We start from the raw sequence: 25,022 nt of genomic DNA, 5'->3' as shown, positions 1-25,022 counted from the left end.
ACCGTAGAATATGTGAAACTCCTTCAAAATTAAAATCCAAAAGAAATAAAACAATACAAATTAAAAAGAAACCAGATTTAGGGGGAGGGGGGGAGCTAAACCCTAAACCCTGCGGAGGCCTTTAGTCGCGGTTGGCCAGCAGAACCGCGACTAAAGGTCCTCCGCCCTGGCGCTCGCCTGCCGCCCACGTGGACGGGCCTTTAGTCGCGGTTCGTAAGGAACCGCGACTAAAGGGGGGGGGCCTTTAGTCGCGCTTAATTGGTCGCGGTTGCGCAACCGCGACCAATGGCAGTTGCGAACCGCGACCGAAGCCCTTTTTTCTACCAGTGGCACAGAAGCCATACATGCATATGAATGTACAATTTCAAAGAGGCCACTGAAAAGCATAGATTCTCTTACTGCAAGAGCCAAGTGATACGTCTCCGACGTATCGATAATTTCTTATGTTCCATGCCACATTATTGATGTTATCTACATGTTTTATGCACACTTTATGTCATATTCGTGCATTTTCTGGAACTAACCTATTAACAAGATGCCGAAGTGCCGATTCTTGTTTTCTGCTGTTTTTGGTTTCAGAAATCCTAGTAACGAAATATTCTCGGAATTGGACGAAATCAACGCCCAGGGGCCTATTTTTCCACGAAGCTTCCAGAAGTCCGAAGACGAAACGAAGAGGGGCCACGAGGCAGCCAGAGCATAGGGCGGCGCGGCCCCTGCCCTGGCCGCGCGGCCCTATGGTCTGGGCCCCTCGCGCCGCCTCTTGACCTACCCTTCCGCCTACTTAAAGCCTCCGTGACGAAACCCCCAGTACCGAGAGCCACGATACGGAAAACCTTACTGAGACGCCGCCGCCGCCGATCCCATCTCGGGGGATCCAGGAGATCGCCTCCGGCACCCTGCCGGAGAGGGGATTCATCTCCCGGAGGACTCTACGCCGCCATGGTCGCCTCCGGAGTGATGTGTGAGTAGTCTACCCCTGGACTATGGGTCCATAGCAGTAGCTAGATGGTTGTCTTCTCCCCATTGTGCTATCATTGTCGGATCTTGTGAGCTGCCTAACATGATCAAGATCATCTATCTGTAATTCTATATGTTGCGTTTGTTGGGATCCGATGAATAGAGAATACTTGTTATGTTGATTATCAAAGTTATATCTATGTGTTGTTTATGATCTTGCATGCTCTCCGTTATTAGTAGATGCTCTGGCCAAGTTGATGCTAGTAACTCCAAGAGGGAGTATTTATGCTCGATAGTGGGTTCATGTCTCCGTGAATCTGGAGGGGTGACAAGAACCTCTAAGGTTATGGATGTGCTGTTGCCACTAGGGATAAAACATTGGTGCTATGTTCAAGGATGTAGTCACTAGTTACATTACGCGCAATACTTAATGCAATTGTCTGTTGTTAGCAACTTAATACTGGAGGGGGTTCGGATGATAACCTGAAGGTGGACTTTTTAGGCATAGATGCATGCTGGATGGCGGTCTATGTACTTTGTCGTAATGCCCAATTAAATCTCACTATACTCATCATGATATGTATGTGCATGGTCATGCTCTCTTTATTTGTCAATTGCCCAGCTGTAATTTGTTCACCCAACATGCTGTTTGTCTTATGGGAGAGACACCTCTAGTGAACTGTGGACCCCGGTCCAATTCTCTTTACTGAAATACAATCTACTGCAATACTGTTCTACTGTTTTCTGCAAACAATCATCTTCCACACAATACGGTTAATCCTTTGTTACAGCAAGCCGGTGAGATTGACAACCTCACTGTTTCGTTGGGGCAAAGTACTTTGGTTGTGTTGTGCAGGTTCCACGTTGGCGCCGGAATCCCTGGTGTTGCGCCGCACTACATCTCGCCGCCATCAACCTTCAACGTGCTTCTTGACTCCTACTGGTTCGATAAACCTTGGTTTCTTACTGAGGGAAACTTGCTGCTGTACGCATCACACCTTCCACTTGGGGTTCCCAACGAGCGTGTGCTTTACGCGTCATCAAGCTAAATTTCTGGCGCCGTTGCCGGGGAGATCAAGACACGCTGCAAGGGGAGTCTCCACTTCTCAATCTCTTTACTTTGTTTTTGTCTTGCTTAGTTTTATTTACTACTTTGTTTGCTGCACTAAATCAAAATACAAAAAAAATTAGTTGCTAGTTTTACTTTATTTGCTATCTTGTTTGCTATATCAAAAACACAAAAAATTAGTCTACTTGCATTTACTTTATCTAGTTTGCTTTATTTACTTTTGCTAAAATGGCCAACGCTGAAAATACTAAGTTGTGTGACTTCACAACCACAAATAATAATGATTTCTTATGCACACCTATTGCTCCACCTGCTACTACAGCAGAATTCTTTGAAATTAAACCTGCTTTACTTAATCTTGTTACGAGAGAGCAATTTTCTGGTGTTAGTTCTGATGATGCTGCTGCCCATCTTAATAATTTTGTTGAATTATGTGAAATGCAAAAATATAAGGATGTAGATGGTGACATTATAAAATTAAAATTGTTCCCTTTCTCATTAAGAGGAAGAGCTAAAGATTGGTTGCTATCTCTGCCTAAGAATAGTATTGATTCATGGACTAAATGCAAGGATGCTTTTATTGGTAGATATTATCCCCCTGCTAAAATTATATCTTTGAGGAGTAGCATAATGAATTTTAAACAATTAGATACTGAACATGTTGCTCAAGCTTGGGAAAGAATGAAATCTCTGGTTAAAAATCGCCCAACCCATGGACTGACTACTTGGATGATCATCCAAACCTTCTATGCAGGACTAAATTTTTCTTCACGGAATTTATTGGATTCAGCTGCTGGAGGTACCTTTATGTCCATCACTCTTGGTGAAGCAACAAAGCTTCTTGATAATATGATGATCAACTACTCTGAATGGCACACGGAAAGAGCTCCACAAGGTAAGAAGGTAAATTCTGTCGAAGAAACCTCTTCCTTGAGTGATAAGATTGATGCTATTATGTCTATGCTTGTGAATGATAGGACTAATATTGATCCTAATAATGTTCCATTAGCTTCATTGGTTGCACAAGAAGAACATGTTGATGTAAACTTCATTAAAAATAATAATTTCAACAACAATGCTTACCGGAACAATCCTAGTAACAACTATAGGCCATATCCTTATAATAATGGCAACGGCTATGGTAATTCTTATGGGAATTCTTACAACAATAATAGGAGTTCACCCCCTGGACTTGAAGCCATGCTTAAAGAATTTATTAGTACACAAACTGCTTTTAACAAATCTGTTGAAGAAAAGCTTGGGAAAATTGATATACTTGCTTCTAAAGTCGATAGTCTTGCTGCTGATGTTGATCTTTTGAAATCGAAAGTTATGCCTAATGAAAATCATCATAATAAAATTGTTACTACAGCAAATGCCATTCAAGTTAGAATTAATGAGAATATAAGATTAATGGTTGAACTGCGTGCTAGGTGGGATAGAGAAGAAAATGAAAAACTAGCTAAAGAGAAGAATGTAGCTAAAGTTTGGACTATTACCACCACTTGTAATGCTAATGCTACACATGTTGCTGCACCTCCTACTAATACTAATAAAATAATTGGTGTTAGCAATGTTTCCACTTCTAATGCAAAGCGAGAAACCGCTCAAATCGCTAAAATCATTAAACTGCTGTGATAAAGTCGCTGAAATTTTTTCCAACATTGGGGATGATGATCCCATTGCTTTAGATTATAATGGTTTGAATTTTGATGATTGCCACATCTCTGAAGTTATAAAGTTCTTGCAAAAACTTGCTAAAAGTCCCAATGCTAGTGCTATAAATTTGGCTTTCACACATCATATTACAAATGCTCTCATAAAAGCTAGAGAAGAGAAATTAGAGCGTGAAGCCTCTATTCCTAAAAAGCTAGAGGATGGTTGGGAGCCCATCATTAATATGAAGGTTAAAGATTTTGATTGTAATGCTTTATGTGATCTTGGTGCAAGTATTTCTGTTATGCCTAAGAAAATTTATAATATGCTTGACTTGCCACCGCTGAAAAATTGTTATTTGGATGTTAATCTTGCTGATCATTCTACAAAGAAACCTTTGGGTAAAGTTGATAATGTTCGTATTACCGTTAACAATAACCTTGTTCCCGTTGATTTTGTTGTCTTGGATATTGAATGCAATGCATCTTGTCCCATTATATTGGGAAGACCTTTTCTTCGAACTGTTGGTGCTATTATTGATATGAAGGAAGGTAATATAAAATATCAATTTCCTCTCAAGAAAGGTATGGAACACTTCCCTAGAAAGAGAATGAAGTTACCTTTTGATTCTATTATGAGAACAAATTATGATGTTGACACTTCGTCTCTTGATAATACTTGATACACACTTTCTGCGCCTAGCTGAAAGGCGTTAAAGAAAAGCGCTTATGGGAGACAACCCATGTTTTATCTACAGTACTTTGTTTTTATTTTGTGTCTTGGAAGTTGTTTACTACTGTAGCAACCTCTCCTTATCTTAGTTTAGTGTTTTGTTGTGCAAAGTTAAGCCGTTGATAGAAAAGTAAGTACTAGATTTGGATTACTGCGCAGTTCCAGATTTCTTTGCTGTCACGAATCTGGGTCTACCTCCCTGTAGGTAGCTCAGAAAATTAAGCCAATTTACGTGCATGATCCTCAGATATGTACGCAACTTTCATTCAATTTGAGCATTTTCATTTGAGCAAGTCTGGTGCCATTTTAAAATTCGTCAATACGAACTGTTCTGTTTTGACAGATTCTGCCTTTTATTTCGCATTGCCTCTTTTGCTATGATGGATGAATTTCTTTGATCCACTAATGTCCAGTAGCGTTATGCAATGTCCAGAAGTGTTAAGAATGATTGTGTCACCTCTGAATATGTTAATTTTTATTGTGCACTAACCCTCTAATGAGTTGTTTCGAGTTTGGTGTGGAGGAAGTTTTCAAGGATCAAGAGAGGAGTATGATGCAACATGATCAATGAGAGTGAAAGCTCTAAGCTTGGGGATGCCCCGGTGGTTCACCCCTGCATATATCAAGAAGACTCAAGCGTCTAAGCTTGGGGATGCCCAAGGCATCCCCTTCTTCATCGACAACATTATCAGGTTCCTCCCTTGAAACTATATTTTTATTCCATCACATCTTATGTGCTTTTTCTTGCAGCGTCGGTTTGTTTTTGTTTTTGTTTTGTTTGAATAAAATGGATCCTAGCATTCACTTTATGGGAGAGAGACACGCTCCGCTGTAGCATATGGACAAGTATGTCCTTGGTTTCTACTCATAGTATTCATGGCGAAGTTTCTCCTTCGTTAAATTGTTATATGGTTGGAATTGGAAAATGATACATGTAGTAATAGCTATAAATGTCTTGGGTAATGTGATACTTGGCAATTGTTGTGCTCATGTTTAAGCTCTTGCATCATATGCTTTGCACCCATTAATGAAGAAATACATAGAGCATGCTAAAATTTGGTTTGCATATTTGGTTTCTCTAAGGTCTAGATAATTTCTAGTATTGAGTTTGAACAACAAGGAAGACGGTGTAGAGTCTTATAATGTTTTCAATATGTCTTTTATGTGAGTTTTGCTGCACCGGTTCATCCTTGTGTTTGTTTCAAATAAGCCTTGCTAGCCTAAACCTTGTATCGAGAGGGAATACTTCTCATGCATCCAAAATACTTGAGCCAACCACTATGCCATTTGTGTCCACCATACCTACTTACTACATGGTATTTTCCGCTATTCCAAAGTAAATTGCTTGAGTGCTACCTTTAAAAATCCAAAAGAAATAAAACAATACAAATTAAAAAGAAACCAGATTTAGGGGGAGGGGGGGGAGCTAAACCCTAAACCCTGCGGAGGCCTTTAGTCGCGGTTGGCCAGCAGAACCGCGACTAAAGGTCCTCCGCCCTGGCGCTCGCCTGCCGCCCACGTGGACGGGCCTTTAGTCGCGGTTCGTAAGGAACCGCGACTAAAGGGGGGGGGGGCCTTTAGTCGCGCTTAATTGGTCGCGGTTGCGCAACCGCGACCAATGGCAGTTGCGAACCGCGACCGAAGCCCTTTTTTCTACCAGTGGCACAGAAGCCATACATGCATATGAATGTACAATTTCAAAGAGGCCACTGAAAAGCATAGATTCTCTTACTGCAAGAGCCAAGTGATACGTCTCCGACGTATCGATAATTTCTTATGTTCCATGCCACATTATTGATGTTATCTACATGTTTTATGCACACTTTATGTCATATTCGTGCATTTTCTGGAACTAACCTATTAACAAGATGCCGAAGTGCCGATTCTTTGTTTCTGCTGTTTTTGGTTTCAGAAATCCTAGTAACGAAATATTCTCAGAATTGGACGAAATCAACGCCCAGGGCCTATTTTTCCACGAAGCTTCCGTAAGTCCGAAGACGAAACGAAGAGGGGCCACGAGGCAGCCGAGCATAGGGCGGCGCGGCCCCTGCCTGGCCGCGCGGCCCTATGGTCCGGCCCCTCGCGCCGCCTCTTGACCTACCCTTCCGCCTACTTAAAGCCTCCGTGACGAAACCCCCGTCGAGAGCCACGATACGGAAAACCTTGCGAGACGCCGCCGCCGCCGATCCCATCTCGGTGGATCCAGGAGATCGCCTCCGGCACCCTGCCGGAGAGGGGATTCATCTCCCGGAGGACTCTACGCCGCCATGGTCGCCTCCGGAGTGATGTGTGAGTAGTCTACCCCTGGACTATGGGTCCATAGCAGTAGCTAGATGGTTGTCTTCTCCCCATTGTGTTATCATTGTCGGATCTTGTGAGCTGCCTAACATGATCAAGATCATCTATCTGTAATTCTATATGTTGCGTTTGTTGGGATCCGATGAATAGAGAATACTTGTTATGTTGATTATCAAAGTTATATCTATGTGTTGTTTATGATCTTGCATGCTCTCCGTTATTAGTAGATGCTCTGGCCAAGTTGATGCTAGTAACTCCAAGAGGGAGTATTTATGCTCGATAGTGGGTTCATGTCTCCGTGAATGCGAGGGGTGACAAGAACCTCTAAGGTTATGGATGTGCTGTTGCCACTAGGGATAAAACATTGGTGCTATGTTCAAGGATGTAGTCACTAGTTACATTACGCGCAATACTTAATGCAATTGTCTGTTGTTAGCAACTTAATACTGGAGGGGGTTCGGATGATAACCTGAAGGTGGACTTTTTAGGCATAGATGCATGCTGGATGGCGGTCTATGTACTTTGTCGTAATGCCCAATTAAATCTCACTATACTCATCATGATATGTATGTGCATGGTCATGCTCTCTTTATTTGTCAATTGCCCAACTGTAATTTGTTCACCCAACATGATGTTTGTCTTATGGGAGAGACACCTCTAGTGAACTGTGGACCCCGGTCCAATTCCCTTTACTGAAATACAATCTACTGCAATACTGTTCTACTGTTTTCTGCAAACAATCATCTTCCACACAATACGGTTAATCCTTTGTTACAGCAAGCCGGTGAGATTGACAACCTCACTGTTTCGTTGGGGTAAAGTACTTTGGTTGTGTTGTGCAGGTTCTACGTTGGCGCCGGAATCCCTGGTGTTGCGCCGCACAACATCTCGCCGCCATCAACCTTCAACGTGCTTCTTGACTCCTACTGGTTCGATAAACCTTGGTTTCTTACTGAGGGAAACTTGCTGCTGTACGCATCACACCTTCCACTTGGGGTTCCCAACGAGCGTGTGCTTTACGCGTCATCACCAAGCGAAAAAAAAGAAAAAAGGGAAATATCTGCATTAGGTTGAGTTGGTGATATTCAAAACATCAATATCTAAGAGGCAGAATTTCTCGTGTCCGGAACAATAAAGGTGGCTGCATATTTAACATGCCGGCAAAAACAATATCCTGGTTAGAGGACCAGTTAACCTCTGTACATGTTAGGTTGGAAAATTATGATCAGGTAGTATTCAATCTACTCGGATGATCTCCGATGTTTCTATTCTCATGTATATATAGAAGGGAGATACAGAGGGATACGGGAGAGATTACAACGTCAGTATTCCGAACTCTACAGAGTCTAGAACTCGTACTACTAAACCTGGACGGTTACTGAAACTATCTCTAATACCCTCCCCTAATCACAACTTCGATAAGTTGAGATTATGCTTGAAATCTTCAAAAGCTCGATAAGGCAACGGTTTAGTGAATCCATCGGTAACTTGATCTTTAGAAGGAACAAACCGTATCTCCAGCTGCTTTCTGAACACACGTTCTCGAACAAAATGAAAATCAATCTCAATGTGCTTGGCCCTTGCATGAAACACAGGATTTGCTGATAAATATGTAGCTCCCAAATTATCTCACCATAAACAAGGTATCTGTCGTTGTGTAACACCCAACTCAGCAAGCAAGGACTGAACCCACATCATCTCAGCCGTTGCATTAGCCACAGACTTATACTCTGCTTCTGTGCTTGACCTGGACACTGTAGCTTGCTTCTTAGCACTCCAAGAAATCAAGTTTGGTCCAAAAAACACAGCAAATCCACCAGTGGACCGACGATCATCAACACATCCTGCCCAGTCTGCATCAGAAAAGGCACTGACAAGTGTGGAGGAAGACTTCACAAATGTTAACCCAACTGTCATGGTATGCTTGATATATCTCAAAATCCTCTTAGCAGCAGTATAATGAACAGTATAGGGAGCATGCAAGTACTGACAAACTTTGTTTACTGCATAGGAAATATCTGGGCGTGTGAGAGTGAGATACTGCAATGCTCCCACTAAACTTCTGTATTTTGTACTATCATCTGGACCCAATGGATCTCCTTGCTGGGCAACAATCTTCTCAGAAGAAGACAGCGGTGTGGGCATACCTGTACAATTCAACATACCAACACGCTCCAGAATATCATGAGCATACTTGGACTGACTGAGAACTATACCATTATCAACTTTCTGTACTTCCACACCCAGAAAGAAACTCAAATCACCAAGATCTTTCAGAGCAAACTCTTGACTCAGATCTTTCAACAGTGCATCAGTTGCAGCTTGAGAGGAACTAGCAACTATGATATCATCCACATATATAAGCATAAAGATGGTAATATTGCACTTACGATAGATGAATAAGGAAGCATCAGATTTGGAAGCAAAGAAACCAAGAGCAAGTAGCTTAGAGCTCAAACGAGAGTACCATGCTCGAGGTGCCTATTTTAGTCCATAGAGCGCCTTGTCTAGCTTGCACAGAAAATGTGGTGTGCTTTTATTTTCATACCCAGGAGGTTGTTTCATATATACTTCCTCTTCCAGAACGCCATGAAGAAACGCATTCTTGACATCCAACTGTCGCAAGCTCCATCCTCTAGAAACAGCTAAAGCCAAAACAAGACGTACAGTTGCAATTTTGACAACAGGACTGAAAGTATCTTCATAATCAATTCCATACCGCTGTTTGAAACCTTTAGCAACAAGACGAGCCTTATACATGTCAATAGAACCATCTGACTTACGCTTGACCTTGTACACCCATCGACAGTCAATGACATTTTTACCTACACGTGGTGGTACCAATTTCCATGTTTTATTGCGTATGAGAGCATCGTATTCTGCATCCATTGCTTCCTTCCAATTTGGATCAGCAAGAGCAGACTGTAAATTAGCTGGTTCATCTGTTCCAGCCGTCAAAAGCCAACGAACTGTTCCATCTTTGTACTCACGAGGCTTGACAATTCCTCTGGACGCACGTGTATTTGGACGCTGAGAGGGCACAGGCTGAGCCACACGGGAAGAAGGAGCAGCGGATCCTGTGTGGCCTGCTGGTCCTGGCGAGACAGGCGCGGAACGCGACGCGCCTGGATCCGCTGCGGCATTGCTGTGTGGTGTTGAACCTGGGCTGTGCGCTGCATGCGGAGGACTGCCCACAGAAGATCTGGACGAGGACGAAGACGCGTCCCGCCCATGTGCGCGCGGAGCACGCTGCTCGCCTGACACTGGCGCGGAGCCTGGCGCTGCAGACGGCGATCCCAGGGCGTCAGAAGAAGATCCCGAGGACACCTGGGAGGATCCCGAGGCAGATCCTGTCGGAGAATCCACCTGGAAGTCTGTACTGCTGTTGTTTTCTCCTGATTGCTGAAAAGAGTCAAACGAGCTACTCGGAGCACTGTTTTGACCAGAATTTTCGCCTGCTGCTATGTCTCGACGAGCTGCACCCTGCAGATCATAAGGAACAACACTTGTAGATGGGTTAATAGCATGAGTATTTTCCATAATAGAATCATCAGTAGTATCGTCCCCCTGCTCAAAATTACAAAGAGAAGGATCAAGAAGAAGGATTTGTTTTCGAAGGAGAGCACCAGCATTAGGATGAAGGGATTTGAAGGGAAAAACTGTCTCATCAAACACGACGTCTCGAGAGATGTAAACTCGTCCAGTGGACACTTCAAGGCACTTAACTCCTTTGTGTCGAGGGCTGTAGCCTAGAAAAACACATTGTTTGGAACGAAACGCAAGTTTGCGCTTGTTGTAAGGACGAAGATTTGGCCAACATGCACAACCAAAGACACGAAGATATGAATAATTAGGATGTGTACCAAGAAGGCGATGAACAGGAGTGTCATTATTAATAACACGACTAGGGAGCATATTGATTAGATATGTGGCTGTGAGGAAAGCTTCATCCCAAAATTTTAAGGGCATACCAGCATGGGCAAGAAGAGAGAGACCTACTTCAACAATGTGGCAATGTTTTCTTTCAGCAGAACCATTTTGCTGATGAGCATGTGGACATGAAACATGGTGTGAAATACCCTAAGTCTGAAAGAGTGAATTGAGTTTAATGTATTCCCCCCCCCCCCCCCAATCAGATTGAACTGCAAGAATTTTCCTATCAAATTTGCGTTCAACAAGTTTTTGGAAATTGACGAAAGCATCAAAAACATCAGACTTGTGTTTAAGCAAATAAATCCAAGTAAACTTGCTATAATCATCGATAAAGCTTACATAATAAGCATGTCGTCCAACAGAAGTAGGGGCAGGACCCCAAACATCAGAAAAGACTAACTGAAGAGGAACTGTAGACACACTAGTAGAAACAGGGTAGGGGAGTTGATGGCTCTTGCCTTGCTGACAAGAGTCACAAACTGACACAATGCTGGTATCTCTAACACATGGAAGCTTATGCTTACTTATTATTTGTCTAACAATAACTAAAGAGGGATGACCTAAACGACTATGCCACTGGGACTGATCAAGCTTGGCGGCGACAAAGGCATGCTTCATAGATCCTGAAGACGCCAAAGAGGAAATAAGAGGATAGAGGCCGCCAACACACCGTCCTCTATGGATGATTCTCCGGGTGACCTGATCCTTGATGAGAAAGAAGAAGGGGTAAAATTCGATAAAACACCATTATCATATGTGAACCGATGAACGGAGAGCAAATTTTTAGAAGCGTGAGGAACATGCAAGACATTGCGAAGATGAAAATTTCGAGTAGGGTTACGAACTATTGAATGACCAATATGGGAAATATTCATACCTTGCCCATTGGCGGTGTTGACCCTGTCGGAGCCCTTGTATGTGTCTCGGAAAGTTAGATTGTTGAGCTCGCTTGTAATGTGATGGGTGGCACCAGAATCTTGATACCAATTTGTGTCGACACCGTAGGCAGCGTGGATTTCCTTGTCACCATATTCATCCTCCTCGGAGTAACGAGACCAGCAATCTTTTGCGGGATGGCCCTCCTTGTTGCATATTTGGCAAGTGACGTCCACCCAAGGCGTAGTCCGGCGCCGTCCTCGGCCACGGCCTCGCCCTCCGCCAGAGGGTCCACGGCCTCCTCCACGGCCCTGATAGAACGGACGGTCGTCATGGCGGTAGTCACGACGCTCCCCGCGGTCGCCACGGTCGGCACGATCGCCACGGTCACCGCGGTCACCACGATTTCTGGCGGAGTTGCTGTTGCCAGAGCGGGGACGCCATTGTCGGTTAGCAGCATTGGCAGATGTCTCGAACTCGGGTGGGGTCGGACCGTTGAGCATCAGTTGTCTTTGATCATATGCGTGCAGATGTGAGAAAAGAAGACTCAGGGAGATCGGCGTAGTTGCGACGCCAAGAGCAGCCACCAGGGCGTTGTAGTCAGCGCCAAGACCAGCAAGAATATAGGACACAAGCTGTCGATCGGTGAGGGGGTGTCCAGCAGCAATAAGATCATCTGCAAAGCCTTGCATCTTGGCGAGGAACTCCGAGGTCGTCATCTGCAACTTTTTGGTGTTGGCAAGGGCAACAAGGAGGTTGTTGATTTTAGCTTCGTTCTGTGCGGCGAACATCTCTTCTAGAGCACGCCAGACGCCGGCGGTGTGTTCAATCCGATGAACATGCGGCAAGATCTCGCGGGAGAGAGACTGCAGGAGATAGGACAGGACAATTTGGTCCCGAGACAGCCAGGAGGCGTAGTCCGGATTCGGCCCCATCTTCGCAGCAGTGCTTGTAGTTTTATCAGCGGGAGCGATCTCAACCTCTTCCGGCGGAGCGGCATCGCGGTCATCAAGGAGGCTGACGAGCTGGGCGCCGCGGATCGCGGGCAAGACCTGGGAGCGCCAGATGGGATAGTTTTCTCTGGTGAGGAGCTCCCGCGGCGGAAGGCCGAGGTTTATCGGCGGCTGTGAGGAAGACGCCATGGCGGCTGGGCGAGGCGACCAGCAGCGGCGACGTCGGAACTTGCGATCAGATTATCGGCGGAAGAGCCGGCCTGATACCATAAAAGAACTCAATATGATCAGGTAGTATTCAATCTACTCGGATGATCTCCGATGTTTCTATTCTCATGTATATATAGAAGGGAGATACAGAGGGATACGGGAGAGATTACAACGTCAGTATTCCGAACTCTACAGAGTCTAGAACTCGTACTACTAAACCTGGACGGTTACTGAAACTATCTCTAATATCAAATTCTGCACAATGAAGGACAGAACAAGGCGAACTGAACTGCATCAATTTTACATCTATGAGTAAAATCAGGTCAACATATGTCAACCCAAAAGAAAAGCTGAAATGACTCTATTTTGTCTGAGAGGAAACAACACGAGTGTACACGCGGATAGTGGAGATCCTCACCATTTAACTGGTAGTAATTGTGACAAAGCAACACATTTGCCCTTGATAACAGACTGGCGGTGACATTTGCTTAAAATCCACCTACGGACAGTTTTTACAAAAAAATTCCTACGGACGTACACAGCAGGCAGCCAGATAAATCAGTCAGTGTCTAGCCCGGTTTTTCAGCGACCATCCAGAATTCAACCAACCCAATCAATACACGTCAGTCCGTAGATCATCCGTAGCATGCCTAGTCCGTAAGTCCAGCATTACTGGCTTAAAGTACTGGACCACAGTTCACCAACTCACTTCACCAACTCACTGACAGTGTCCACGTTATTTTGCGGTTAATCTCTTTGGATAAATTCTCATAATGTATATTAGATAAGAGTTAGGGCAATGCTACACCGAGGTCGACCTCGAATCTTGCTTACAGCGAGGTCGCTCGGACCAAATAATATCTTTCCTAGAATAGCCTATCGGTAGACCACGCTGCATCGCTGCCTTCCAAAAGTAGTAACTGCCAGAGCATGTGCCACGCGCTATGTGAGGACCACGTACTAGCCCCGAAAGCCGACGCACACCGAGCCACTTTTAACACCAGTCAGATCTTTTATCTGGTCTCATTTCGCAGCAAACCTGTGGCCTGAAAAATCATTTACTCCTAAATAAAATTACATCCAAATCTTTGCTCCATCCGCCATGAAGACCCAGAATAAGGTACAGTACATCCAAATCAAGATCTACCAGTGAACGATTTGCTACCTAATTACACCAAGAGAACCAAAAAAAAAAGTCATGAATTTCTGTTACATCTAGAGAATAAAAAAAGCTCATGGATTTCTGTTAAATCACGATCATGAACAACAACGTGGCGACCGAAGAAGCTACATCTCGCCTCACCCGTCGCCACCGCACCCGATCAAAAAAGCAATGGCTTGCCGCACTCGACCGAAATAGTTACATCTCACCTCGTTCAGCTGAAAAGGCTACATTTCACCGCTGCACCCGACCGAAAAAGCTACATGTTGCCACCCCGACCAAAAAGCTACATTTCGCCACCCCACCCCCCCCCCCCCCCCCCAAAAAGTTGCATCTTACCGCCTTCGATCGAAAAAGCTACATCAAGCTACATCTCGCCGCCGCCCCCGATCGAAAACGCTACATCTTTCCCCCACACCCGAGCCAAAAAGCTACATCTCGCCTTGCCTAGATGAAATAGTTACATCTAGCCCCGCCCGACCGAACTAGCTACATCCCGTCGTGGCACTCGACCGAAAAAGGCTAAATCTTGCCGCCCCCGACTGAAATGGCTACATCGCGCCGCCACAATTGGCTAAAAAAGTTGCATCTTGGTCGACCAAAAAAGCTATGTCTTGCCACTCCCGAGCAAAAAAGCTACATCTCGTCACCGCACCCGACCAAAAAAGCGACAGCTCGCCGTGGCGCCCTTCGAAAAGGCTTCATCTTGGCACAGCACTAGACCGAAAAAGCTACATCTCAGCCTTGCGCAGCCAAAATAGTTACATCTCGGCTCACCCGACTGAAATAGCTAAATCCGGATGTGGCAACCGACCGAAATGGCTACAGCTCACCGCCACACTCAGCCAAAAAAGACACATCTTGCCACCCCCGACCGAAATGGCTACATCTCGCGGCCGCACTCGGCTAAATAAGCTGTATCTTGCCACCCCCGATCGAAATGGCTACATCTCGAGGCCGCACTCGGCCAGAAAAAAGGTACATATATACTACATTTCCTAGCCACACCCGGCCAAAAAAGCTACATCATGCTGCCCCGGGCAAAAAAAAAAAAGCTACATCTTGCCACTGTCCCCCACCACAAAGCTACATCTCGGCGCTGCACCCCGAACGAAGAAGCTACATCTCAGGTCAGCCCACGCAATTGTAGGTAGTAGATGTGATCATCTAGATAGGTATCAATAACATCACAGGTCATGGAAATGTGATAGATTTAGATTACACCATGTTTCTGTTACCTCTTAAGGAAACACTAATGTTCCCTTTTTTAAATCTTTGTAGTTACATACATTTGCATATCAAAGCCTAGAATCTCCCATTTAATACACAAATTAAACATCTGCAGATCAGAATTCAGACTACACTCAAACGGAGCAGTTAGCACATAGCTGTGGTAAGCACACGTTCAGATTTCTGACTACTTCGTCCAAGAGGGAGAGATGGAATAACCGAAGCACTATGGTAAGCACAAGTTCACAATTCAAACTAGTTCGTCCAAGAGGAACTCTTGTGAAAGTTGCCAGCTGATTCCATGCGGCAAGAGGGAGAAAGGAATGTACTACCTTTCTCCACTTCTTCTTGGACGAAGCTCCGACACGGAAGGTAGTTCCTCCGGGGATGTTGCTTGCCGCCATCGCCATGGAGGTACGTCGTGATGCGGCATGGCGTCGGTGGTATTTCACGTACAATGGATAGCAGAGGACGTAGAATTCACCGACAGCGCGGAGCCCCTCTCCACTCGGTGCGCCTTCCTCCTCATGAGGCACAAGATGAAAATGGGGAACATGGTGGTTCTATCTCCTCCGGCGCGAAGTGGAACGAGATGCGATCTCAGCTTTTCCGTGTTACATCACGATTCATTACATCTATAAAAAATAAACATGCTCCACCGTGTTACATCATGCTTTTTGTGTCACATACAGAAAAACAAATAGGTTCGTCTTACATATGAATCTATGATTCTTGTGTTACATCTAGAAAAAATAAACATATTTCATCCACTTGTGTTACATCTAGAAAAGTAAACATGTTACTTATGATTCTTGTTACATCAGAAATTTCTCAACTAAATAAGCACTCTGATGGGTAAACTAAGCCCGAAGAAATAATGCACATGACCTCAGGTACATACCTGAGGCAACACAGCTGTTGTGGTCGCGGACTCGCGGTAGTCCAGGTCAAGCTCCCCGGACGGTGCGGTGCACCTCTCGCCGCGCGGACGCGAGATGCCACTCAGCCAGCTCGGCGCCCGTGACAGCGAAGTCGGCAGGATCTTGTGGAACAACGGCAGCTGCATCTACTCCCCCTCGTAGTCCGCGAGGTCCTCCGAGATGAGGTCTTCCTCCATACCGGGCGTGTGCAGCCCCCCGGCCGCCAGGCGCTCTCACTCGCGGGCTGCGCTTCCGTCGCGCCTGAGCTGGGCGCCGAGGAGGCGGAGATGGCGATGCAGGTCGGAGAGGAACAGGGCGGCCTAAAGGAACGGGGGCGGCGGAGGACATCGCACCGGACTGGATTCATCCCTTCCGCCCTCGCCACTCTGCGCTCTAGGGAACTGGGGAAGATGAAGTCGCCGCTAATCGTTTTTCTTTTACAAGGAAAGCCAAATTTAGTGGTGGGAACACAGCTCCTTGCTACGCGCACATAGTAAAACGTACACGTGAAATAGGTTGCGGGATGGGAGCTTTGATGTGAGCCGTTGGATCTGGATCGCTCGGACGCGCGTCTGACCTCGCTGGAAGCCCGAAACGAAGTCGACAGCAGAATAGAAATTGCGTAAGAGTTATATACTACATAAAATTTGCCATTTTTATTGAGAGGTGTCGCTGATCACAACTTGCAATGTTTTCTAACTAATGAATAAGGAATCCTCCAGCAACAACATAGTGATTCTGAAATGATTAAGACGGACAAAGATGAAACCCACTCAAAGATTATCATGCTAACTTACAAGTTTTCACATGTCAACCCGCGGTTGTTCATGAGATAATTATATACTCAAGAACTTGTGAGAATGATCCAAACTTGATTTCAAAGAACACACATGACTGAAATGGTGATAGCAAAACCACACTATTTCCTTATCCTTGACTCCTTGTGTATGTTAGACAATAAAAACAGACAACCCATACATCATGCTATTACAAACGCCCGAAGTGATGTGCAGTTCAGATGACAAATGAATGGGTAAAGAAATATGGTGGACTTCGTTATTTCACATTAATTGATGGATGATAAATTACAGTACTAACATTTTTTTTTCCAACCGGGCTTCCACCCCTTTCCATTGCAAAAACGGAAAGAACACAGTACTAACATATATTTTGCATGGAATAAAAAAAGGACTAGTGATAAAGCAGATAATACCAAACATAGATAATGAGCTGTTTGGGCTCACAAATATATGCAGACGGAAGCATATAAAGTCAGAAACAAACTTCATGGAACTAGCTATGCAGTGCATACCATAGGTTTGCTTACATAATCTTCACCGTTAGACAACATCATGTAGTTCAGAGCGACATGGAAGCTGCTTTTGAGCACCAAACTATTAGATCATCAAGCTTATGCAGACTTAGAACTTATCCTTAATACTCTGGCCAAACACTAGAAGATCTCGCTCCTTTTGACACATAGTTCTTACAGAGGCAGAGATGAAGCAACTGTGAAGCTACCATCACCTTTAGTGTCCATCTGATAGCCACTTGGCGAAGCAGGGGATATCTATACCTAATAATAAAGAAAATAAGGTTTCCACGGTTTGGTCCGTCGTCCGTCACTGTTTTCGTCCGTCGCGCGTCGTGCATCCTTCGGTTTCCTAGGATTCCCGATTTCTACGTGCCTTGATAGAAGGATAACAACGGCTCTAGCTAAACAAACCGGTTCCGTCTTCTCGTGCGTGCGATTTGGGACTTTGCACCACAGCCCGCGAACGATACGACTAGGCTCGCCCGTCCCTTTTCCTTGCCCGCCTATAAACAGACCCCCGACTTCCTTGCAGAAGCAGCGCCGTCCGGTCCGCTGATTCGTAGGGGTGCGCAGATCACGCAACCTGGATTGGGTTTTCGGCGCTTACCCGTGACATAGATTCAATGGGAGCTCGACAGGTCGCCCACCGATCACGCAGCCACGTTTCTCAGCCATTGGCCCCAGCATCAGATTCGTCTGGTCCTCGACGGGCGGCTTACGTTTTCTGGGTCGTTCGTCGTCTCAAAGATTCAACCTAATTGCGAACTCGATGCGAGAGACAAGGAAAGAGATTGCCAAACAATCTAGCGACAAACGGATAATGATATGTCAGTGCTTGCGACTGCTTCAACTGGCTCGAGACCGGAGACGGGAGGGTGGCGTGCGTGCCTGCTGCCTGCATACACGGCACGTGTGCTCACCACGTGTGCCGCAGCGCAGCATTGCGACTCGATGATGCAGTGCGAGGTGGAGCGTGGTGCTACCGCTGGCAAAGGTGGCATGCGCGGACGAGGCAGATGCTTGGCGGGGCTTCCAAATCGTGCTGGTGCGATTTGGCCTGATTGGCACTGAGTCAGTTCGGCGTCTCCAAGATGGATTTCCACAGCAGCTACACCTTGTGGAGAGTAGGGTAATATAGCCATACATGAGTGCCTTTTCTGGAAGATTTCGTCAAGGCACTGATAGGTTAAGCTGATTTTCTAACACTGATTCATGGTATGGACAGTTTGAACGAACAATTCTAGCTGATTTATATGAACAATTGGATCGAGCGTCCACGAACCATTGGTTACCGATCAATTGTGCATGATGATTACAGTTATTATCAAGTGGAATTTTATGTGACTAGGACGTGAATACAAAAAACATACTAGGCCATATGGCTGGACGTAGAAGATCCAGTTAGACGGCCGCGCATGCGTTGTCGCCGGCCAGTCTTCATCACCCGCTTCCAGCATCAAGAAGACATCAAGCACGTCGACGCCCACACACTACAGATGGATCAGTGCAGAGCCGCCACCATAGGCCGAAGTGTTTGTTGTTCTATCCCTATGCCACATGAAGGCGGCGTTGTGGTCCACTGAGTTTCAGCTTTGATGCCCTCATGCTGATGCGAGCCTACGAGACATTTGAATAAAAATACACCGAATTTTGAGTTCTTTCCATGTGAGTTAATTATTATTTTTATGAAATTATATTTTAATTTAAAAAGCAGATTATTATGTTTTTGAGCTATATGTCACTATTTCTTCCAATGCTTGTGAATTATGTTTACATGTGACCTAAGAATAAAATAGAAAGCCTTATGCTCCTCTTGTGACTCATAACAAAACCTCGCGGAGCCTACATGAGGGATGTGTGCAGCCGACAGACAATGTCGGCCCTCGCGCTCTACGCTGCTCTTCCATGGCGATAGCCATTGACATGCTAAATTATTGCATACTTACGCTACATAATGTGTACTCCAGAATTATAAGGTTTGAGCCATCAGGAAGGGAGGAGGGGGCGATGGCGAGCAATTGCTTTGTGGACCGTGGCGAGATCAACTATCATATATCTTATCTAATGGTACATATTATCTTCAATATGAAGTAAGGGGTATATTTAGATTCGACTTTAAGCATTTTCTATATTTTTCTCCCGGTGCAACGCACGGACACATTTCCTAGTAAGGCTGATATGCATAAGCCTTGTAGGGATCAGGTGTGCAGATATTATGCATTATCCTGCTATCAATATCATATGATACAATATTTCCACGCCCCTTGGTAAAGAAAAACATATTCCTTTCAGGATGGATTGCAGTCAGAGTTTTGAGCTGACGGCCTTCGAATAGTTCTGATTTGCTGACAGAATGCTTTAGGATCCATTGTTCACTGCCATAATCGTCGAGCACCCAAATTTGTATATCGCAGCCAATGTGCAACAAACACAAGTGCCCTCGAGAGATCCCTATAAGACTGGAAACTGTATGGTGCGGTGCCAGGATTTTCCTCCACCTGTTCAGCTCCATGTCAACCGTGGCTATGAAGGAACCATCGGTAGTGAAATGCATAACACCATTCAAGAACACACTTTTTGTAGCATCATGCACTCTACAGTTATCACCCCACTCGCTCTCTCGGCAAGTCCACGCTCCAGTTGTGGATGAGTACACCTCGACACCAGTGACCTGACAGTACTGATCCTGATCCTGCAAATTCTTCACAAGCAAAAAAACTCTGAAGTGGCACGACTAAACTGGGTCGAAACCCAAACGCACGGTGTGTACTCTACTCCTTCCATCGCTTCCCTGTAGGGCAACGGGATCCACTTCTCAATCGCAGGATTACACACGACATAGTCGTATTCATGTTCTGGAGACATTTTCACGCAGCGGCAAAGCAGAAGAGCACTGGAGGTGTCGATGATCTCAATCCTTTTACAGCCAGGCATGAAGGAGAGAGAGGGGTTGATCATAGGCCGGCCTCTCCCCGACACATTGGTGAAATGGACTCGATACTCGAGTGGCTGGCCCGAGGTGACGACGAGGCGGTAGAAGAAGCCGGACAGGGTCTGGGACGACTTCCTGCGGAGGGCAGGGTCGGAGCAGAGGGCGAGCCATGATTTCGAGACACACTTGAAGCGGCAGAGCGAGCTGTAGGGCACCCGAGAGAGGATCTCGACCAGGAGGTCCTCGGTGAGGATGCTGGCTGGCGCCGGCGACGGCATCACATTCATGGAATTATCATCCATCCCGTACGGGATTCAATCTGTAATGGGATGGCAGCGCCTACTGAGGGTCGTGTTGTAAGAGATATCAAAACCTGTCTGCCACATCTTGTGGATACTGCAAGCGAGTGCCGCACTCTACCACTGATTGAGAAGATATGCAGAATTCAGGTGCCCGGAGACCGGACGGAGAGCACGAGAACGCCGGCTTTGGGCAGGGAACCGTGTGTGGCAGCACATCAAGCTAGCAGGGAACCGGCCTGTGGGAATAGAGGCGGGCAGGGAGGCTCACCAGCGGAGGGACGCGGTCGTCGGTGCAGGGACGAGGTGCTCTCGAAAGAACGGGGTCATTGCGCTGGGGCAAGGTGGTCCGCGGAGGGGCAGGGTCGCGCGCTGGGGCGGTGTCGACGCGGAAGGGCGGATCGTCCCGGTGGGGTCCTTTGCCGGCGGGAGAAGCGCGAGATCCGGCGGCGGGGATGGATTAGGCCGGAGCGACAGGCGGTCGAGGCGGCGGCGCGCAGGGGCGGACGAACACTATCGCCCCAGCTCGCTTCGCTCGCTCCGGACGGGAAAAGGGAAGACAAAGGTATCCGGGAGATCAAAAGAAAGGGTGTGACTGTTTCCCAGTGCACTGAGACCGAAGTTTGCCAAGTTACATGCATCAAATCTTAGATGCTGGAGTATTAGTCATAGTGGGGGAGTAACATAGAGTAGTAACATTGTGCATGTTACTACCCTGTGTTACTACCTTCATAGTGGATAGTTACTTATATGTGGTATCATGCATGTTATATTTATTAAATTGTAGACTCAACTTGTATTGAGAAGTGTGATGTTATGGTAACATAGCTAGTTACCACCTCACTCTCTTTCTTCATTTATTATCATGCTATGTCACCAAAATGCATTGGGGTGTGTGATGTTACTAGCTATGTTACTCCCACTATGAGTAGTCTTACTGGTAACTAGCACAAATCACAAAGTAAATTTAATGGTTTGAATAATTTTTCTTACGGAGTAGTTGCAATCTGTAAGAGCATCTCCAGCTGTTGGGCTCACCAGACCGAAATCCGGCGCTATTTAGCGCTGGATGGATGTATTTTTTGGCCTGGGGAGGCCCATTTTCCCAGTGGCGAGCCCATTGCCGCCTGCTGACGCTCACCCACCGCGTGCATAGCGATGGTGCAGTCGCCGGGAAGGGGAACCGTCGGAGTGGCCTCGACGCATTGAACCGCCGTAATGGTCCGCAAAGTGGTCTGGGGAGTCCAAACGCCTCGTCGGGAACGGTCGAAGTGGCCTCGACGCGAGAACCGCCCCCGTAATGGAGCACGAACTTTGCGGAAGAGCAACCGCCGCTCTCTTCGTCGATAGACCTACATATACGGTTTCCGACGGCCGACGCCATTCATCTCTTCTCTCCTCACCATCATCTGTCACCATGAGCGATCTCTCTTGGCCATTGGACAGCGACAACGAGGGGAAATCGCTTGGATGGTGCCATTGGTGGGACCGAGCTGCATCGTCCAGCAGCGACGATTCCCCGCCGCCGGCCAGCGAGGAGGAATGAGATGACAACGAGGAGGAGGACGAAGAGGCCGAGGAGCAGGCTGAGGAAGAGGCTGAGGAGGAGGAGGTGACGAGCCGAAAGCGTCGCCGCCAGGACGATGAGGCGGGGCCACCTCGGAAGAAGAAATAGTTTAAGTTTGTTTTAAAGTTTTTATATGTAGTTTTTATGTTTATTCGAAGGTTTATATGTAATTTGTCTATGTTGCAACACTTAGTTTGTTCAAAGCTTTCGTTCGACGAGGGTATTGATACGTCTCAAACGTATCTATAATTTCTTATGTTCCATGCTACTTTTATGATGATACTCACATGTTTTATACACATTATATGTCGTTATTACGCATTTTCCGGCACTAACCTATTGACGAGATGCCGAAGAGCCAGTTGTTGTTTTCTGCTGTTTTTGGTTTCAGAAATCCTAGTAAGGAAATATTCTCGGAATTGGACGAAATCAACGCCCAGGCGCCTATTTTTCCACGAAGCTTCCAGAAGTCCGAAGAGGAAACGAAGTCGGGCCACGAGGCGACGACACAACAAGGCGGTGCGGCCTGGGCTTGGGCCGCGCCGGCCTATTGTGTGGCCACCTCGTGTGGCCCCCTGACCTACCCTTCCGCCTACTTAAAGCCTCCGTCGCGAAACCCCCAGTACCGAAAGCCACGATACGGAAAACCTTCCAGAGACGCAGCCGCCGCCAATCCCATCTCAGGGGATTCAGGAGATCGCCTCCGGCACCCTGCCGGAGAGGGGAATCATCTCCCGGAGGTCTCTTCATCGCCATGATCGCCTCCGGATTGATGTGTGAGTAGTTCACCCCTGGACCATGGGTCCATAGCAGTAGCTAGATGGTCGTCTTCTCCTAATTGTGCTATCATGCTCGATCTTGTGAGCTGCTGATACGTCTCCGACGTATCGATAATTTCTTATGTTTCATGCCACATTATTGATGATATCTACATGTTTTATACACTTTATATGTCGTTATTATGCATTTTCCGGCACTAACCTATTAACGAGATGCCGAAGAGTCAGTTGCTGTTTTCTGCTGTTTTTGGTTTCAGAAATCCTACAAAGGAAATATTCTCGGAATTGGACGAAATCAACGCCCAGGGTCCTATTTTTGCACGAAGCTTCCAGAAGACCGAAGAGGAAACGAAGTGGGGCCACGAGGCGACGACACGCTAGGGCGGCGCGGCCCAGGTGCTGGCCGCGCGGCCCTGTTGTGTCGCCACCTCGTGACGCCCCCTGACCTACCCTTTCGCCTACTTAAAGCCTCCGTCGCGAAACCCCCAGTACCGAGAGCCACGATACGGAAAACCTTACTGAGACGCCACCGCCGCCAATCCCATCTCGGGGGATTCTGGAGATCGCCTCCGGCACCCTGCCGGAGAGGGGAATCATCTCCCGGAGGACTCTTCATCGCCATGATCGCCTCCGGAGTGATGAGTGAGTAGTTCACCCCTGGACTATGGGTCCATAGCAGTAGCTAGATGGTCGTCTTCTCCTTATGTGCTTCATTGTCGGATCTTGTGAGCTGCCTAACATGATCAAGATCATCTATCTGTAATTCTATATGTTGTGTTTGTCGGGATCCGATGGATAGAGAATACTATGTTATGGTGATTATCAATCTATTACCTATGTGTTGTTTATGATCTTGCATGCTCTCCGTTATTAGTAGAGGCTCTGGCCAAGTTTTTGCTCTTAACTCCAAGAGGGAGTATTTATGCTCGATAGTGGGTTCATGCCTCCATTAAATCTGGGACAAGGTGTGGAAAGTTCTAAGGTTTTGGATGTGCTGTTGCCACTAGGGATAAAACATTGATGCTATGTCCAAGGATGTAGTTGTTGATTACATTACGCACCATACTTAATGCAATTGTCTATTGTTTGCAACTTAATACCGGAAGGGGTTCGGATGATAACCTGAAGGTGGACTTTTTAGGCATAGATGCATGCTGGATAGCGGTCTATGTACTTTGTCGTAATGCCCAATTAAATCTCACTATATTTATCATATCATGTATGTGCATTGTCATGCCCTCTCTATTTGTCAATTGCCCGACTGTAATTTGTTCACCCAACATGCTATTTATCTTATGGGAGAGACACCTCTAGTGAACTATGGACCCCGGTCCTATTCTTTTACATCGAATACAATCTACTGCAATACTTGTTTTACTGTTTTCTGCAAACAATCATCTTCCACACAATACGGTTAATCCTTTGTTATAGCAAGCCGGTGAGATTGACAACCTCACTGTTTCGTTGGGGCAAAGTACTTTGGTTGTGTTGTGCAGGTTCCACGTTGGCGCCGGAATCCCTGGTGTTGCGCCGCACTACATCCCGCCACCAACAACCTTCAACGTGCTTCTTAGCTCCTCCTGGTTCGATAAACCTTGGTTTCTTTCTGAGGGAAAACTTGCTACTGTCTGCATCACACCTTCCTCTTGGGGTTCCCAACGGACGTGTGTCAACTGCACGCATCAAGCATATTTTCTGGCGCCGTTGCCGGGGACCTGAAGAAAAGTTACACCACAAAGATTTCTATCTCCCACGTCAACTGCACGCCAGCAGCTAAATTTCTGGCGCCGTTGCCGGGGAGATCAAGACACGCTGCAAGGGGAGTCTCCACAATCCAATCTCTTTACTTTGTTTTTGTCTTGCTTTATTTTATTTACTACTTTGTTTGCTGCACTTAAACAAAACACAAAAAAATTAGTTGCTAGCTTTACTTTATTTACTGTCTTGCTCTCTATATCAAAAACACAAAAAAAAAATTAGTTACTTGCATTTAGTTTACTTTTGTTATCATGTCTAGCTCTGCACCTGTTACTTCTTCACCTGAGGAATTAGTTTTTACTTTTAAACAAGGGGATGAGGAGAGTTTTAAAGATGCTTGGTCGAGAATTTTTACTTCTTATCGTAAAGCTGA

At 46.1% G+C, this 25,022-nt stretch overlaps 1 protein-coding gene across 1 annotated transcript; it reads right to left on the bottom strand.

Moving 5' to 3' along the window:
* Positions 1-19,478: 19,478 nt before the first annotated feature.
* LOC127328438 (F-box protein At5g49610-like) lies at positions 19,479-20,548 on the bottom strand. The gene is made up of 2 exons (XM_051355036.1): positions 20,090-20,548; positions 19,479-20,006 (listed from the first exon to the last, which is right to left on the bottom strand). Exons 1-2 carry the CDS (start codon positions 20,546-20,548, stop codon positions 19,479-19,481), a joined length of 987 nt encoding a protein of 328 aa, XP_051210996.1.
* Between the last annotated feature and the right edge of the window lie 4,474 nt (positions 20,549-25,022).

The sequence above is a fragment of the Lolium perenne genome, chromosome 4 (genome assembly GCF_019359855.2).
Source record: "Lolium perenne isolate Kyuss_39 chromosome 4, Kyuss_2.0, whole genome shotgun sequence".
Taxonomy (NCBI): Eukaryota; Viridiplantae; Streptophyta; class Magnoliopsida; order Poales; family Poaceae; genus Lolium; species Lolium perenne.
This window is presented reverse-complemented; position numbering and strand designations above follow the sequence as displayed.

Coding starts and splice junctions, on each gene's coding strand:
- LOC127328438 (XM_051355036.1), bottom strand. CDS start 20,548: ATGGATGATAATTCCATGAATGTGATGCCGTCGCCGGCGCCAGCCAGC. Junction 20,007..20,089: donor ACAGGGAAGCGATGGAAGGA/GTAGAGTACACA, acceptor AAGAATTTGCAG/GATCAGGATCAGTACTGTCA.